The sequence below is a fragment of the Caretta caretta genome, chromosome 7 (genome assembly GCF_965140235.1).
Source record: "Caretta caretta isolate rCarCar2 chromosome 7, rCarCar1.hap1, whole genome shotgun sequence".
In the NCBI taxonomy this organism is placed as follows: domain Eukaryota; kingdom Metazoa; phylum Chordata; order Testudines; family Cheloniidae; genus Caretta; species Caretta caretta.
The window spans coordinates 54958963-54977506 of NC_134212.1; the positions used below are offsets into that span (position 1 = coordinate 54958963).

The window sequence follows — 18544 nt, forward strand, 5'->3', positions numbered from 1 at the left end:
TGCTGATTTGCTATTGCAGGGTTGCTCCTTAGGACTGGTTTGTAACAGAGGAGGGCAAAAAGCAGAATATCAAAAACAAATACGCCTGAGCTCTGCAGCTCTAGACTATCTGTGGTCTGTTATGGTGGGCAGCTGATGAGGGCCGAGCCCCTAGGGGCCATGTGTTAAGCAAAGAGCATGGAGTAATTTATTTTTAAAGAGCAGAATGACAGAGATTGAGGAGCAGCTGCAGGGAACTGGACTGGGCGTGAGGAGGAACAAACTAGCCATCTTGGGAGCCCAGCTGCTGGCCAATTCTACCAGAACTCCCTGGCTTTCACACCCATCCCGTTGGTGGCCTTTGGAGAAGCGAGCAGGAAAGCACTGTGTTCATACTGCAACATAGGGATTGGAGTACAGGCCTACAGCGGAAAACGACTCTGCTATTCTGTGGCACAAAGAACTACCCGGACTTCCGTAGACTCCCTGGCCTTGGGCACTAGCATGCCCAGTGGTCACTTTTTCCATCCTTGAGGATGCTAGCTTCATTGACACCGTATAGCTTCCAGACATGTGTTTATTATGCCCTCTGGAAGGTTTTTTTTAATATCATGCTTCTGCTGAGGCTGCTATCTTCAGACTCCCAGGGTCATGTAACCTTGTCACCCTACAGCAAAGCAGCGCCAGAAGGGGGCGCCACCTTGTAGTAATCTAGCAGAGCAGCTTCTGGCTGTCACATTCCCATGTAAAACAGAGTATGCTGCTGGACAGATAGGCCTCCTGGTGCAAAGCTTTTACTTTTTGGAGTCAAATCAACTCCCAGTACAGCAGCAGGCACTCCATGGGAAAGGAGCTGAAATCTCTCCTGTGAGGGGCCTCTGGGGGCATAAGTGTGCTGTAGCATGGTAGAAGCCTGATTCAGCCAGTGCTTACTGGATTAGCTATTTGATTAAACTTATAGGTAAGGCTACGTTTTAGTCATGGACAGGTCACGTGCAGTAAACAAAAATTCACGGCCTGTGAACTGTCCATGACTTTACTAGATACCCCTAACTAAAACTTGGGCTGGGGCACCACGGGTGCTCGAGGAGGGCGGGCCGGGGGCACCGTGGGTGCTGGCCCAGGACTCCTGCTGGTGCTGCGGGGAAAGGCACGTGGCCAGGGACTCCCACTGGTGCTGGTGGGGGGAGCAGGGGAGGATTAACGGGGCTGGCAGGCTCCCTACCCTGCTCCAACCGGCATGTGCCTGTAGCTCCCTCTGTAGGGGGAGGGGCAGCCGGGGGGCTCTGTAAGCTGCTCCTGCCACAAGCGCTGGGCTCTGCAGCTCCCACTGGCCGGGAACCACAGCCAGTGGGAGCTGCTGGGGTGGTGCCTTTGGGTGCGAGCAGCAGACGGAGCCCCCTGGCCACTCCGACTAGGAGCTGCAGGGACATGCTGGGGGGAAGCCAGGGAGCCCTCCCCCCACCCAGGTAAGCATCGCCACACACCCCAACACCCTCAGCCCTGAGCCCCCTCCCACACACCCAAACTGCTGCTACCTGGCCCAGGGGTTGCGAGGCTCGGGCAGCCCCTGAGCCAACACCAGCCGCTGCAGAAGTCATGGAGGTCACAGAAAGTCATGGAATCCGTGACTTCCGTGACAGACACGCAGCCTTACTTATAAGGCTCTACTGACCAGCGACAAGAGAGACCAGCACAAGAGACTCATGTTGCATGACCCCGGCCTAGCCCAATGGCAGGTCTTTGGCAATCCAAATGTGGAATCAATAAATCCATGCGCTATACAAACAGACTCATCCTAGCAGACTAAACACCAGGCCTAGACTAGAGAGCCTCTTTGCGCCCTCCCCAAAGACTGATCCTGGCTCCTCCCCCCACCTGGGGCTGCCTCGCAGAGAGGCTGCCTCTGAGCAACCTATGGGAGCTCAACCGCCCTCTGAGGAAACCCCAAGGAGAACACGGGTGGCTTCAGGAACCTTCATGCCCAGCACAAGCAAGAATTCCGACTAGCCAGCAACACAAGATGCAGACATCAGCCACCGAGGTTCCTCCCCATGACACTGACTGCTGTCCCACTCCTGAGTAGTGGAGTACCTTCAAATCCCTGTGCACGATATCATGCTGGTGAATGTGATTCACGCTCTCCAGTATCTGGTGAATACAGTGGCTTCAAGATGAGCAGAGGGAGAAAAAGAGAGAGACACAGGGTTACACACAGTCTCAGCCTCTAACCTCCACTTCCCCATCCTTCCCAGCCATGGCAGGGAGAGTTCAGGGACTCTGGGCCAGGCTCAGCAGTTACCTGCAACCAAAGGGCTCCTCCAGCCCCATCATGCCCACCAGCTGTTGCTGCCGCCGCCAAACTACCACAGCTGGAATTTTGTTGCTTAGCAACAGGGTTTCAAAGACAGCTCAACAGTGGGTTTAGATAGCAGGATCTCACTGCCCCCTCCTACCATCCCACTGACCCCCCCCTTCCCTGTCCACCTCCTTCCCCGCTCCTGGCGTTAGGCACTGTGTTTGTTTCATCAGCTGAGGACATACACCCGCACGTGTGTAAGCAGTAGCTCAGGGTTGGGCTAACAAGGCCAAGCCACAGAAACACTCAGCTAGGCCTGGCCTAAGCTTTCATGAAACAGCAGCCTACTCCATCGAGCTCCAGACGAAGAATCTGGGTGTCTGCCAATTGACACGGCTTTCAGAGCAGCATTTCAAGCACTTTACATACACAATGTGCACGCCCACTCCCCCCCCGCCCCATGCACGCACCCGCTAGCCGGGCGCCTTTTAAGTACAGATCCCACTTAGGGAGTTAGAAGCTGAAAAACACTCGCTCCCTGCTGAGTGCACCCTGCCGCACTCCCCCAGCCTGCAGAATACCAGTGCCATTCTCGACACTGACACCACAGGGAGAGGAGCAAGACGTTATTTACACTTGGCTTGTCAGAGTCAATGTTACACCCACAGAGTGTGTGCACCAGACACGCGCACACAGCTGAGATTGCTGGAGGAGGCTACTCAGCCAGATAGCGTTTCCCAAGCTCTCGGGCTGGAGCAGATGCAGCAGCATTTACATAGGTGTCATCCTGAGAGAGGAAGCCTCTTTGATGTGGAAAGGAGCACAGATTTAAACAGCTCCTGCGGCCAGGCAGTCAGAGCCTGTCTGTGGGAAGTCGGGGTGGTCGGCCTCCCTTGGCAATTCACTCTGGAGAAGCCAGAGCAGGCCGCCCCATTGGGAATAAGCAGATGTTTTTCCAAGTCTCAGAGGCCCAGGCTTTCTTTATGGATCTTACAGATTGGAAATGGGTGAAATGGTGGGGGGGGGGGGAAGGAGGTAGTTGCTGCACTGTATATCGTTACCCCACCAGCCCCTCCCACTGGAATTGGCAGCACAAACCACTGGGTCAGATTCTGTGAATATCTCCCTGCTCCCAAAACAAAAAAAAAAAATGTATAATTAGAACAGAGCCAAGCCTGAGTGAGAGACTTTCTGGCCAAAAATGGCAAAAGTGCGAGGTGTCCCAGGCGAGCCAAGCGAGGCGGATTGGCACGAACCTTGCTCTCCCAGCCTGCTCTGGAATTCAGCTCAGCTTGGCGTGCGGCTAGAAAGGGAGGGCTTTGTACTTGTTCAGCAAACGCTGGGCTCTGTGGGCATGGTTCAATCAGCCCAGCTTGAATTGGAGAGGACAAGAGGGCGTTGCATAGGCACGGACAAGAAGCAGTGCCACATTCTCTCCTCTTCCCTTAACCTAACCAGGGTCCCCCTCCTCTGCCACTAGTGTCCCTCACTACTGCTCCTCATTCCCATCCTCCTCCAGGGCAGGCGGGGACAACCCAATCACCTCCCGCCCCCACTGGACTAAATGGATGAGCCAGGGAACATCACTTGGTCTGGGACAAACACACATGCAACAGCCCCAGAGCTGTTAAACACATCCCAAGGGCTCCTGGATCCTAACATCACCCGCTCCCTCAGAGAGCGCCTGCCCTCCTGGACTTCCTTCACCTTCAGCACACAGCTGCCTCTTGCAGCACATCCTGCAGGGGAGAGTCATGTGTAATGCTGCACTTCCAGAGCCAGGGAGCAGGTGGAGGCTCTAACTGAGCCACAGCAGGGGCAAATGAGCACCCAAACATTGCCCTGGAAATGCCTGCAAGGGCCATGCTCTGTTCTTTTACATATGCCACAGAGCAGCTCCAGGAGTGCACATCACACCAGAACTGCCACACCCCGTCACCCCAATCTAGGCACCCCAACGGAGCTCGCTCCTTCTCTGCTGCACACCTCTATTCCGGTCTCCTGCCAGGCTCTACTCAGCTCCCCCTCCAGCCAAGGGCAGGCAGGGATAGCTTGTAGGGGCAGGACAGGGTTCCATGAAACTTCACTGTAGGCCTCTGCTCCCCCGTTCCTGCCTCCCCCAAACCAGAGCTGAAAAGATCCCGTTTCAAATGCCCCCATTTCTGGAGGCAGACTAGGTATCCAGAGCCCACATCTGGACTGATGAGAAATGGGATACTGTCAGCCAACAATTAAGGGGTGGCCAGAGATGTCAGGAGTGAGCCCAGTTCAGACTCGTTTAGGGAAGCCCAACTCTTTAGGGGTGAAGGTGGGGGACACACAGAGGAGGGACAGGACTTAAGTCCGTTTAAAGTTGAGAACCAAAAGCTTCCCTTCTCATACTGTGCCTTGTGCTTCTAAGCTCCTGTCAGCAGAGGCTGTGAATGCTTTACACACACTGGGACAAGAAGCACACCCATTTTACACATGGGGAAATTGAGGCACAGGTCAGTTGCACAGAACTGCCTAAGGCGAGCATGAGTTCCTGGTAGAGCTGGGATAAGAAGCCAATAGTCCAGGTTTCCAGTCCTCTAATGCGACTGAAAACAATTCTTCCTCTTGTGCTTTACTCTTCCAAACACACACTGCTGCTCCCACTCCAGCAGCCAGGTCAGACAGACGCCAGCAGCAGGCCCTCCAGAGACAAGCAACGTCTCCAAGGGAGGAGGGCCTAACGCCACACTGAGTCAGCTACACTGAGTCTGTCACAGCTACAGTTGAAAGGCTGCATTAGTATGGGATGCGGAGGAGGGGTTTCCCACATGGGGAGCATTTATTTTACAACACAGCCATGTGCAGACACGCCATACTGTCTGACATGATTGGCACATAACAGGGAGAGTCTGAGGACAGATTCTTACCTAGCATCAGCTTCACTGTAGTACTCTCTGGCGACAATATCTTCAAAGAGCTCTCCACCAGTGACCCTGGAGGAGACAGACCGAGGGAAGTTAGGAGACTCGTGCACAGCGAGGAGGCACAAGGGGTACACACTCGCTCCTGGGGTACCAGGCTGTCCTCTGCCAGCCTGTCTGAATCTTTGCCCGGGATTATCCCGAGGGAGGGCAAGCCAGGGCCAGAAACCTCAGAGCACCAGGTCCTCACTCAGGTCAGGGAGGGCATCGAGAGCATCAAGGGATCATTACCCAAACAGTGGGGCATCTTTGCACTCACATCCACAGTGCTCTGGGTTCCACTTCCCTGGCAAACAAGCATGGTGGGCACCAGCATCTTGAACCACATAACTGTAGCCAGTACAGATGCCATAAACACACCGGGTGGCCTCCCTCCCCTCCACCTCTCGTATCTGTGACATGGAAAGGACACCTGTCGCCCTTGGAACCATCGCATCATTCCCTAAAATTAGATAGCAGACACAGGTCAGAAACTGACCTACTACATACCTCTCACCCCTAAATTTGCTGCCAGGCAGTTCCTACATCCATTCCCCCACACACCCCGGACACCCCCCCCCATTCCCCCAGACCTCTCTGTCCTACTTTCTGACCTCTCTCATACAAGGCACCTGCATCATCTATTCCCCTCTCACCTTTCCACACCCACATCTTGTACCCCTGTCCACCTCCCTTACATGCAGAGTTCACGCTGCAGAAGAAGCTGGGAAGGCTCAACACTACACACAGAATCATGCAAGCTTGCACTGTACACCAGCCAACATTTCCAAAGGTGTCAGGTCCAATGAGTCTTTGGCTCTAGGACACACTGATCTTCAGCTCCTTGACCCAGCATGAAACCACCTGTGATTTTGTTGCACAGTGACTATTATCCCTGGAGAGGAGACCAAAACCTTATTTTAGGAGGAGGTTCTTTGTCAGTGGATTATAGCCTTGTTGTCGGGAACTGGGATACAGGTCCTGGTGGGGAAAGGAGGCGGCAGGAAATAGAGGTTCAAGGATCTTTCATTCTGCTCTTAAATCAGCAGCCCACAGCTTTGTCTCAGCCACGAAGCACCAGAGCTAAAGGGAGGCACTTACAGATCAAAGACGAGGTAGTGGAAAGCTTCTTCTGAAATACTGTCATGGAGCCGCACTGTAAAAACACAAGCAAGAAACAAGGGACATTTAACATTTTCCAGATCTGATCCACCCCCCTTGGAAATCCATGACCACATTTCTCCAGTCCCATCCGGCAACCTATTGCTCCCTTCATCCCCTTCACCCTCACTCTGGAATCTAGAACCCTCCCTCCCACCATCCCTTATCCCAAATAATTTATGAGCATCCTTCACTTCCTGCCCCTCTAGCACCGGAACCAATACACTGGTGCTATTGAGGAGCGCATAAAGCAAAGAGTTCAGGGGACACACCATGGTCCTCAAGATGAGGGATCTCGGTTTTCAAATCTTATGTTTCAGGAATCCAGTTCAGCCAGTTGCTCTCCCTGAAAAATCTGTTCAAACTGTCTGCTAAAGCTGAAATATGCAGTAACCACAATACAAGTCTGCTTTTAAAAGTATCTGTCCTATCAACTAGCCTCAAGAGTGCTTTGCTGAGTCAAAAAGAGTTAACAAAAGAATTACAGTGGGGGAGAGCAATTTCCAGGGGGAGATTTCCACGTGTAATTGGACATGAGAAGGCAAGTTGACGAGAACAGGACAGTTGGCAAGAGCAGCAGAGGAGAAGGCTCTCACTCCACAAGCAGTGAGATCAATGGGAGCAAGTCAAGGGCAGGATCTTACAAACAGCAAAGCACAGCCAGGATTATGGCACGAGAAGGAAAGCTCCGTTCGTGACGCTGTGAGACAAAGGTGGGGCCCCAGAGATGCTGCATGTGTGGTAGGGCAGGCACCAGCAGTCTCCATGCACGGGGGTCAGGAGCGGTCACCGACAGGTGCTGCAGTAGTCCAAGCAAGGAGAGAGGTGGAGGGGTGAAAATTCCAGCAGAGCTGGAGTGGAGCCAGTGGCATACAAGGGCAGTGCTGCAGAAGTGGCAACGAACGGGTGTTCAGACCCAGGAGAGTAGGAAGGACAAGGAAATTCAGGATCAAGGATGATGCTAAGCATGTAGACAGTGAAGAGATCTGGGAAGTGAGTCATGGACACACATAAAGGAGCTAGGTTTGTGGTTCACAATGCGTTTCCTGGCCAAGGGCAGCACTTCTGCCTTTGATATGTTTGGATGAAGGAAGTGGAGCATCAGTTGGCCAAGACAGGCAGAGAACATGGACCAGAACATCTCAAAGACACGGACGGTGCGGTGTACATGCCTACGGTTAAAGGGAAGGTAAAGATGGCAGGTGACAAAGGCAGACAGTAGGAAAGAAGGGAGGGCCGAGAATGGAGCTTTGGGAGCACAAGGCAGCATGGGCTGTGGAAAAGCCACCTTCAAAGACAGCCAAAGAGCAGTGTGATAAGTAAGAGTAAAGTCATCACAGGAGGGAACCAGAGATGCCTGCACAGCTAGGAAGATGGAATGGTCCCCAGCATTAAAGGCTGCACAGAAGAAAAGAAGAATGAGCCTTCCCACCAATCCAGGTTGTTAGCCACATAGAGAAGAGCCGTTTCCCTGCTACGGCCCCTGGGGATCTCGGATGGAAATCAGCCTGGAGTCTGGTCACTAAAAGATTACTTAGGAGAGGAGAACCCCTTTCCTAAGCAGTTTGCTGAGGCTGCAAGCTCCGGGAGAGGGTGGCAGCTGGAGCCTCAGGGCCAAGATAGGTCTGTAAAGAGGAGACTGGACACAGGCAGGCTGACCAACAATGGCAGTAACGTAACAAGCAACGGTCAGGAGACAGAAGAGGGAAGGCTCCGGAAAGAGCAGAAAAGGAAAGAGACCATGAGGAGGAATGGGGAATATACTGAAAACTCTCCACCCCTTCAATCCCAGCCCAGTACCGCCCCCCGGCCCATGAGTGCCACCGGTGTGTAATGAGTCTGCTTCTCCCTAGCAATGCAACAGCAGAAGCACTCTTTCAAGGTCCGTCTCCACTGCAAAAAAACAAAGTGTGTTCTTAGCTCAGGTTAGCTAACTCCAGTTAGGACACGAGTGAAGACAAAGAAACTCTACTTTTAGCTCAGGTTCACAGTTTGAGTGGACACCTGCAGAAGACCTGGGGTGAACGTGCGCTGCTAACCGGAGTTAAAAGCAGAGCCTTTGCTGTTGCTTTAGCTGGAGTTAGCTACTGCAGTGAGCTAATCCGAAGGAAGAGAACCAGCCAGCCAGACACAGCCTGTCTCACTCTGTCCTGGGCATTGCCCACCAAACTGACTCGTACTCTGCAGTCTCGCCATCAGAGCCAGGCTCCTGTTTTGATATTGCTATTAACCTCCACCCTGCCTGATTACTGCTTTGACGTAGAGATTAAATGATTTAGTTTCAACGCAACTCCAATTACCAGAGCCTATCAGCTTAACGACATTATCTCCCCTTCCCGCCACCACTCAGCACGTAACAGGCAAATGTCTCCCCTGCCCTCCAGATAGAGCATGGGGGGTGTTGGTTAGTTAGTTGGTTAAACGGGTCTCTGAATCCCCTCTGCTTAGTTCACCATGACTTTCCATGCATCTTGCAATCTCCAGTTGACCAACTCCCCCTCCTTCTAGCCAGCATATAGCACTCTCCTCCATATCCATGGCCTGCTAGAGAGCAGATGTTGCATACCAGGAGATGGGGTCCTGGCTCTGACCAGTTCCAAACGTGTCCAAGAGAGACCAAAGCAGAGCAGTTTCTCAGCTTCAGACTTCCCTGGGCAAGGGGCAGATACAAAAAAGTTGCAGCAAGAGTGGAGGTTTTTCTTGTTCCTAACAAGGTCCCTGGGGTGTCCTGCAGAGGCTGCCAGCCCCATCACCCTTGCCTAGTGCTCTCCTCCCCCACACACTGGGGAGGCCTGACATACCATCTTGGGACAGCTGCGCAGAAACGCCAGGACCTTTCCCTAATTCCTGACGTGGGGTGTGACAGCATCTCAGAGCAGATGGAGGGGGAAATTCACGTATAGCTGCTGGGGGCAGGCAGAGCCAAGAAAAAATTCCAGACATGATATCATAGACGAGAGATGGAAAAGATGGATTGGTGCATCCAGGCCATCCCCCTGCAATGCAGGATTGTTCCCTACACAGCATTCAATGGTGCTTTAATTATTCAAGCAATGAAGCTTCCATCGCTCCCTTTGAGACAACCGCAAACCTGCAGCTCTTGGCCTCCTACATCGAGCGCAGCAAGCTATCCAAGTGCATGCTCTACAAACAGAGCTTTGAGTCGCATTAATAAGGAACCAGGGCACCCAGGAAATACCGGACTCCTACAGACTAGTGAATGCCTAGCACTTCCCTGAGGAGTCCATTCTCGCTCCTCACATCATGCTAACAGAGAGGGACAATTACTTTTATTGGCAGATACAGTAGCCACAAAGAGATAATTCAAACCAGGTTCTCTTCCCAACAGGGCTGTTTTAGCCAAAGGCTCTTTTCAAAACAAGGGAGGGGAGGTGGATGGGGGAAGCATGATTGCCTGCATCTTGCAGCTGTAGAGAAACACCACCCTGCCAAGGCTGCATGCTCACAGACTGCCCCATGATTGCATCTCAGGGTATGTCTACACTGGAGCTGTAATTTCCAGCTCAGGCAGACATAACTGTGTAGCTTGGATCAAGCCAGCATGCTAAAAACAAATGCAGACGTGGCAGTGTCAGCAGTGAGGCAGGGTAGCCACACGCCTAAGTACATACCTAGGCTTTCAGATGGGATAGTACTCAGGGCAGCTGGTCCATCCCACTGCTTGCACCATCACGGCTACACTTTGATTTTCCATATGCTCACTCAATCAGAGTTAGCGCGTGCCTGTCTACTTGAGCTGGAAATCACACCTCCAGCTCCAGGCTAGACACGCTGCAGCGAGAAAGTCAGAGGTACTGCTCCAGAGACACCTGAGCGGCAGTGACAAGCGGAGGTGAAGCAAGTGAATGAGCCTACCACTGAACCAACTGGAGTGGGGTCAAAAAGAAAACAGGAACGAGGCACTGGGGCATTAACCTGGCTACATAACACAGTAAAGGATCTCGCTCACTGGTTCCTAAATACAGTTAGAAGTTTTATCTACAATATAAATTGTACCAGCATTGTAACCAGGTCCCTGGACCGAGTTTGTAGAGTGCACAAGTCCAAGGGTACCTTCAGCAATCTAAATACCATAGGTTAGTGATGCACATATAACCCACAATCAAATGGGCAGGTAACAAATGCCTGGCTACTCTGTTGTCTGCAGCCATACCACCCGGTGCTGCGATCAGTCAGACCCAGCAACCTAGGCAGGGCCTGGACAGGTCACTACATGGAGGAGAGCCCTCCAAGGGACATCTAGATGCTCAGATAATTACATCCTGCCACCTGAAAGTACCTCTGCAGTATACACTATTCTTCACTTCTGGTCCTGTCTTACAGTGTAACCTTGTGCTATGCTGTTAAACTGCTGCTAGGCACCACTATAGTTAAGGCTGAGACTAGCTTACCGGTTTTTCAAAGTGCTCTAAAATCATCTACATGCTTACTCTGCCTTCAATTGCTCTGTCTCATGGCAATTTGGGGTCATTTCAGCAAACAGTTCCTGCAATACAACCTCCCCTAAAAAAAAAAAAAAAAAAAAACCACACACACCCAGGACAACCTGATGTTTCTCCCATTTTTAACACATTCCTGGAGCTCAAACTATGGCTTTGTTCCCCCCAAACTGATATCATCTGCTCAGAATTGAGCTCAGATAGCATCTGGTGCCCATTGCTCCTTCAGGGAAGCAATATTTTTAAAAAGTTGTTCAGGGAAAAGATTCTTGGAGAGAGAAGGTGAACGACGAGTACACAGCATTATTAGGGTAATGTGATCATGCCACAGGCTCCTCACCCCTTTCCTGAACACTGGGAGCAAGTACGATCAAAGGAAAGCAAGTAGCTGCCATCTCAAATGTTTGCACGATCAGAGGGGTGGCCAAGCATACAGACACACACCTACTGTTGGGAGTCCTATTTTAAGGGCTGGTGTAAGGTCGACACTGACTAAGACAGGGTCAGGACACTGCTCACTCGAGACCACAATTCACATCAATCACAAAAAAACAAAACCAAATTTCTCCTTTCTACAATAATTCATCCGATCGGCACAAACCAAAGATTCTCACGCCTAATCATTTCACATCTCCCCAGCCTGTAGCTTCTGTGGAACGGGAGGCTGACATCCGACGAAGTGAGTTGTAGCTCACGAAAGCTTATGCTCAAATAAATTTGTTAGTCTCTAAGGTGCCACAAGTCGTCCTTTTTTTTTTTGTGAATTCTAGCTACGCGGTCCTTTTAAACACAAACTGGCTCAGTGCTGGGATGCAGCACACAGGTACGGTAGGTGTATCTGCCAGACTGTGTCCTCACTAAGGCACCAGCTGCGTTTAGGGTGGGCTGAGCAGGCAGCAGCTGGCTACGCCTGGCTTACACTCAATCACTTCACTCAGCCTGCACAAGCCACTGCCACATGTGACCCTGTCCCTAAAGATTCCCTCTGGACCCTGCACTTGCCCCTGCCTTATAGTTCACTGTCATGCACACGACCCAACAGCTACAAAGCCCCACAGCAATACGCCGTTGGGCTCCTGTTAGCACAACCCACGTGACTCAGCACTGCGATGAACGGTCCTGATGCACTTCTCAGAGCGCAGCATGAGCGCTGCCAGCCTGCTGCAACCAATCCGTGCCACAGCCAACCCTAACACAGCGCAGAGCGACCGGAGCGCATGCAGATGAGAGAGAACAATTCCATAGGACGCCACACGCTTCCTGGACCGAAACACATCCATAGCAATTGCTCATGTCTGTTTATTATAGGACTACACAGGCTACCCCCCAGGGGCTGTTACAAGCTCCAGGGAGCAGAGTGAGGGTTGTAGGGAAAGGTAGGGCTACACCTTGGCTCTCTATTTCCTGGCTTTTAAGTGCATTCAATGCTTACGAGGTTATGAGGCACCACCAGTCATCCCTAGCTGCATTAACCAAGACTTTGGGCAGTGATTACATATCACTCAAGCTGCTGAACCAGAGGTGCCTTTGCCGCAATACCCACAGCAGAGCCAATACACTGTAATGGAGATTCCCAGCCCATGTCAGGGTAATTGCAGCACAGCACCTCGTTCAAGCAGCCGTAGTGGTACGATCTCAGAAGTACTCCGAGATCTTTTGGAATGAAAAGTGCTGTATAAATATCAGCTGCTCATTCGAATCGGCAGTGGCCTCACCTCTGGGCAGGTTCCAGCCAAGCATTAGGCAGCGTTTGCCTCCCTCAAGGAGTAAGCGATGTCTTGGATTTCTCCCTCCCCCATGACTAGCAGCGGAGATGTACTGGAGTGGTAACTTTACTGAGCTCGGTGGCAAAAGAAAGACACTGCAGGCAAGCAGTCAGCAAACCGGGAGAAGAGGTGAAATAAAATGAGTTGTGAAAACCTGCCCCACTCCCTCGCCCAAAGTAATGCTCTCACGTTAGCCAGAGGATGCTGAAGCTACAAATACAAATACACATGGCTTAACAGACGGCAAATTGAGCACTATCTGCAACATCGCAACTAACAAGTGAACTGACACAGATGGCTACCACCCACGCCCCATCTCCCCACCTGCTCACCATCCTAACAGCCTGAGAGAGGAACTGTTCCACCACCTCAATAACGGATGGTGTATCGACTCTCCCAGCACAGCTCCCAACATACAATACACCTGTCCAGCCAGGAGCTCATGGTGAACCTGGGGCTGCTGAGGCAGCTTAGCTCCCACTCCAGCTGTTTCCCTAATTATATTAAACACGCAGAATTTGGCTGCAGCTGCTCAGGCTGCTTCCAAAAAGACTTTCCTTTTAATTAAAATTTTGCTATTAAAAAGCATTAAAGTGTGTAATACAAATAATCCTCTGGAAGTCATCTGTTCCAGCAGCTAATGACCGGCTTCGTTAGAGCGGTAACTAACAGGAGCAGGATGGTTAGCTCCTGCTGCTGCTAAGCAGTCCCCTAGGATGATGGCATCTCCCCTCCGCCCCTCCTGGCTCTGACAGGGAGAGGTTACAGGATGCTGTATACGTGACAGCTGGCTGCACACTCCCCAAGCCCCAAACATTTCACACTGACTGAATTTTTAAAGCCCCAGAGAACAGCAATGCATTCCCATCTCAACCCACAGTTCCCCTCAGACAGGACCAAGCCTCTGCAGATGCAGCCAAAGGATCGCCACTGAAAGAGCAAAATGAGCTGGGCTAAGTTAGTATGAAAAACTACAAGGAAGATTTCACCACGTGCTTCTTGTAATTCTTATGGCCAGAGAAACCCGTAACAACTCCAGCCTTGGACAGTGAGGGCAAGAGAATGCTATCCCTGCCACGAAGGGACTCCAGAAAGAGAACGTTCTACTGGAAAACAGGGTTCTGTTCTCTGGACACTCCACTGCATCACAATATCCTCTTAAGCATCTGTTCCCTTTCACAGACACATTTAAAAGTAACAAGAGAAACGTATTTCATTGAATAGAAGTTACATTCGTGACATTTCAGTTTTAGTTAGCCTTTGTTTCCTCTTTTAGTCTTTATTCTGCAACTTCTGTCTTGATAGACTAGAGCCCAACATCTCCCACCTAAACCTGAGGGAACCAGCCAAGCGAGTCTACATTAGCTGGGACAGTAGCAAACATTCTGGTTAAAGTGCACTCATTCCTTTTCATGACAATTAGCAACAGTTCCCAATTATCCATGTACCAGCTAAGCACAGTACCTTGCAATTTTCAGTGTGAGAGAGTGCGCAAGTGTATGTATTTAGAAAAGCTGGACATGCACAAGTCCATGGGGCCAGATGCAATGCAGCCAAGGATGCTGAGGCTGATGTGATTGCAGAGTAATTGGCCATTATCTTTGAAAACTCGTGGCGATCGGGTGAGGTCCCAGACTATTGGAAAAAGGCAAATATAGTGCCCATCTTTGAAAAAAGGGAAGAAGGAGAATCTGGGGAACTACAGCCTCACCTCAGTCCCCAGAAAAATCATGGAGCTGTTCCTCAAGGAATCCATTTTGAAGCACTTGGAGGAAAGGAAGGTGATCAGGAACAGTCAACATGAATTCACCAAGGGCAAGTCATGTCTGACCAACCCGATTGTCTTCTATGATGAGATAACTGGCTCTGTGGACATGGGGAAAGCAGTGGACATGATATACCTTGACTTTAGCAAAGCTTTTGATATGGTCTCCTACAGTATTCTTGCCAGAAAGTTAGGCCTTGGCTACACTTGTGCGTGAGCGCAATAAAGTCGCCAAGAGCGCTCTACCTTACTACCCATCCACACTGGCAAGGCACCTAGACTGCTCTGACTCCGTGGCTGGAGCGTTCCTGGTACTCCACCTCCCCGAGAGGAATAATGTTTGTGCCGGTGTGGACACCTAATGTGCTCTGATTGGCCTCCGGAAGTGTCCCACAGTGCCTGTTCTAGCCACTCTGGTCATCACTTTTGAACTCTGATGCCCTGTCCTCAGGTGACCAACTATCAGATCCGCCCTTTAAATTCCCTGGGAATTTTGAAAATCCCCTTCCTGTTTGCTATGCCAGGCGTGGAGTGCTATCAGCGAATTTTTCCAGTTGACCATGCCTCCACACGCCAGGCGATCCCCAGTATGGGGCAATGGTGAGGTGCTGGACCTCATCAGTGTTTGGGGAGAGGAAGCTGCGCAGTCCCAGCTGCGCTCCAGCCGTAGGAATTACAATACCTTCAGGCACATATCAAGGACCATGACGGAAAGGGACCATGACCGGGACGCTGTGCAGTGCAGGGTTAAAGTGAAGGAGCCTACCGCAAAGCCCGCGAGGCAAACAGCCACTCCAGTGCTGCTCCTGCGACCTGCCGTTTCTCCAAAGAGCTGGATGCGATACTTGGGGGCGACCCCACCTCCAGTCCAACGACCACCATGGACACTTCTGAGCCCAGCACAGCAAGCGGGGAGGAGGAGGATGAAAACGCGAGCGAGGGTGCTGAGGTGGGGGGAGACACCCCGGAATCCCGAGATGCATGCAGCCAGGAGCTCTTCTCAAGCCAGAAGGAAGGCAGCCAGTCACGGCGTCCAGTGCTTGGGGAAGGACAAACACCAGAGGAGGTTCCCAGTAAGTGGCTTTTTTTTTTCAGGAAGGAAGTTCTTTGGTGCGGGCTCTTTGAGCGAGGAGGGTTTGGGATGCATGGACGCCTAGATGCGGAACAGCACATTGATGTGCTCTATCACATCATGGTAATCGGCGTCGGTGATCTCTTCAAAAGTCTCAGACAGAACATGGGCAAAGCGCCTGCGCAGGTTTACTGGGAGAGCCAACATGGTTCTTGTCCCAGTCAGGCTAACGTGTCCGTGCCACTGTGCTGTGAGGGGCGGGGGAACCATTGCTGCACACAGGCAAGCTGCATATGGGCCAGGCCGGAAATTGCATTGTAGTAGAAGACCCTCCCTTGCTTCCCCGGTCACCCTCAGCAGCGAGATATCTTCCAGGACGAACTCCTGTGGAGAATCTTGTGACAGTGCAGGTTTCCCCTGCAGCTGTTGGCTCTCCCCAAGGCACAGAAACCCAGAGGAGAGTACATCCATGAAACAATCAGTCCCCCTGGACCCTGTGCTTACTCACCATTTCTGGGTCTCATGTGGGTTACGTGCGCTCGCTTTGGGACAGGCAAAGTACGGTTTTGTATGGATTGTGATTGCCCTCCTTAAGTGCTCTGTCCGGTGTGTACAGTGCTTCCTCTGTAAAGTGTTGCATTTTGCCTGTATAGGTGCAACCTTGAGATCTCAGCCGCTGGCGTTATCACCGGCCAACAGACTGAGAGCACTCAGAAAGAGGCCCCGTAAAAGCAAAGAAGACATGCTGCAGGAAGTGATGCGGCAGTCTGTGGAAGAGAATCGAAAGGCACAGAAGTGGAGGCAGAGTGAAAGGAGGATCCGCCAGAAGAATGAGGATCGCCGGCAGCAAAACGCGGCTCCGGCAGCAAAGCATGGATCAGCTGATTAGCATAATGTAGCGCCAAGCAGACTCTATCCAGGTGCTCGTCACCATGCAGGCGGAGCACTACCGCGCTCACTCCCCCCACCCCCCGCAGCCTTTGTCCCAAAACTCTTTCCCTTGTGCCCCCATGTCCCCTCTAACCCACTTTCCCCAACATCCGGGTTCTTACTGCCCCCAGCTGCCTCCTACACCCCTAGCTTCACCATCCACCCACAAAAACTACAACCCTTACCCACTGCACTCAACCCCCCTCAACATGCCTTATAGCCATCCTGAAGTGCAGCACGCATTGCACAGCACTCCAGACAGGATTCCAGAGTATGAAATCAGGACATACTCAAGTCTGTGAGTGAACCGGTTCCCACCCCACCCCCTTGCCGTTGTGGTATTGCTGTGTTACTTTGTTTTTATTTCAATAAATTAATTTTCTTTTCAATAAATGGAGTTTTTCCACTTTGAAAACATACTTTATTAGTGCATAAAGCAAAATATACCTTAGCCCAGGAAAGCAACAAGCACGACAATTCAGTGTACCAAACACAGCCACTGCACTTAACTCCTGCAGAGCAACACACATTACTGGTGGCTTTAAGCCTCAAATTGCTCCCTCAAGGCATCCCTAATCCTTGCAGCCCCACGCTGGGCCCCTCTAATAGCCCTGCTCTCTGGCTGTGCAAATTCAGCCTCCAGGTGTTGAACCTCCGAGGCCCATGCTTGAGTGAAGCTTTCACCCTTCCCTTCACAAATATTATTGATGGTATGGCACGCGGATATAACCGTGGGGATGCTGGCTTCGGCCAAGTCCAGCTTCCCATAAAGAGAGTGCCAGCGGCCCTTGAAATGGGCAAAAGCAAACTCCACAGTCAGCAGGCACCGGCTCAGCCTGTAGTTGAACCGTTCCTGGCTGCTGTCCAGGCTCCCTGTGTAGGGTTTCATGAGCCATGGCATTAAAGGATAAGCAGGATCTCCAAGGATCACAATGGGCATTTCGACTTCCCCTACGGTGATCCTCTGGTCTGGGAAAAAAGTCCCGGCTTGCAGCTTCCTGAACAGGCCAGTGTTCCAAAAGATGTGTGCGTCATGCACCTGTACGAGCCAGCCTACGTTAATGTCAATGAAACGCCCACGGTGATCCACAAGCACCTGGAGAACCATGGAGAAAGACCCCTTTCGGTTAACATACTCTGAGGCTAGGTGGTCTGGTGCCAGAATAGGAATATGCGTCCCATTTATAGCCCCTCCGCAGTTAGGGAAACCCATTTGTTCAAAGCCATCCACAATGTCATGCACGTTAAGCAGAGTCACGGTTCTTCTGAGCAGGATGGCCCTGCAAACTTGCATCAACACAATTCCAAAGGTCGACTTTCCCACTCCAAACTGGTTAGCGACTGATCAGTAGCTGTCTGAAGTTGCCAGCTTCCAGACTGCAATAGCCACCTGCTTCTCCACCGGCAGGGAAGTTCTCAATCTCGTGTCTTGCGCCGTAGGGTGGGAGCGAGTTCAGCTCACAGTCCCATGAAAGTGACTTTTCTCATCCGAAAGTTCTGCAGCCACTGCTCATCACCCCAGACTTGCAGAACGATCTGATCTCACCACTCAGTGCTTGTTTCCCGAGCCCAAAAGCGGCGTTCCAAGGTGGAGAGCATGTCCGTGAATGAGACAAGCAATTTTGTGTCCTATGCGTTACACGACTCAATATCCTCGGACTCCTTACTGGCACGTTGGATCTTAAGGAGTAGCTCGAATGATAAACGTGACGTGCTGGCGAGACTCGTCAGCATCCTCCTCAGCAGTTCGGGCTCCGTTCCTGCAGACCGAAAGGGAAGACAGAGTGCGCCGCACAGAAACCGTTGAAAGATGGGGCCAAATGTGGACAGAAACACAGGGATTGCTGGGATGTGAAGCCATGCATCACGGGGCGTTGGGACAGAATCCAGAATTGCCCGCACCCCACGCCTCCTTCCCACAAGCCACAGCACCAGAATGGGAAGAGGTGCTCTGTGGGATAGCTGCCCATAATGCACCGCTCCCAATGCTGCTGCAAGTGCCGTGAATTGGAATGGGTTGTTACCGATGGAGGTGGTGGAATCTCCATCCTTAGAGGTTTTTAAGGCCTGGCTTGACAAAGCCCTGGACGGGATGATTTAGTTGGAGTTAGTGCTGCTTTTGAGCAGGGGATTGGACTAGATGACCTCCTGAGGTCTCTTCTATCCCTAATCTTCTATG

The 18544-nt window shown here is 51.7% G+C and overlaps 1 protein-coding gene across 32 annotated transcripts in view; it reads right to left on the reverse strand.

The window, feature by feature from the left end:
• Nucleotides 1-18544, reverse strand: part of CAMK2G (calcium/calmodulin dependent protein kinase II gamma) — a 177056-nt gene that overhangs the window by 71760 nt on the left and 86752 nt on the right. For all 32 annotated transcript variants that reach the window (XM_048859066.2, XM_048859058.2, XM_048859057.2 and 29 more), the window contains exons 4-6: nt 6313-6367; nt 5179-5244; nt 2074-2146 (exon numbers count right to left, since the gene is read on the reverse strand). In XM_048859066.2, the coding sequence (XP_048715023.1) occupies nt 2074-2146; nt 5179-5244; nt 6313-6367 (194 nt within the window). The remainder of the gene's footprint in view (nt 1-2073; nt 2147-5178; nt 5245-6312; nt 6368-18544) is intronic.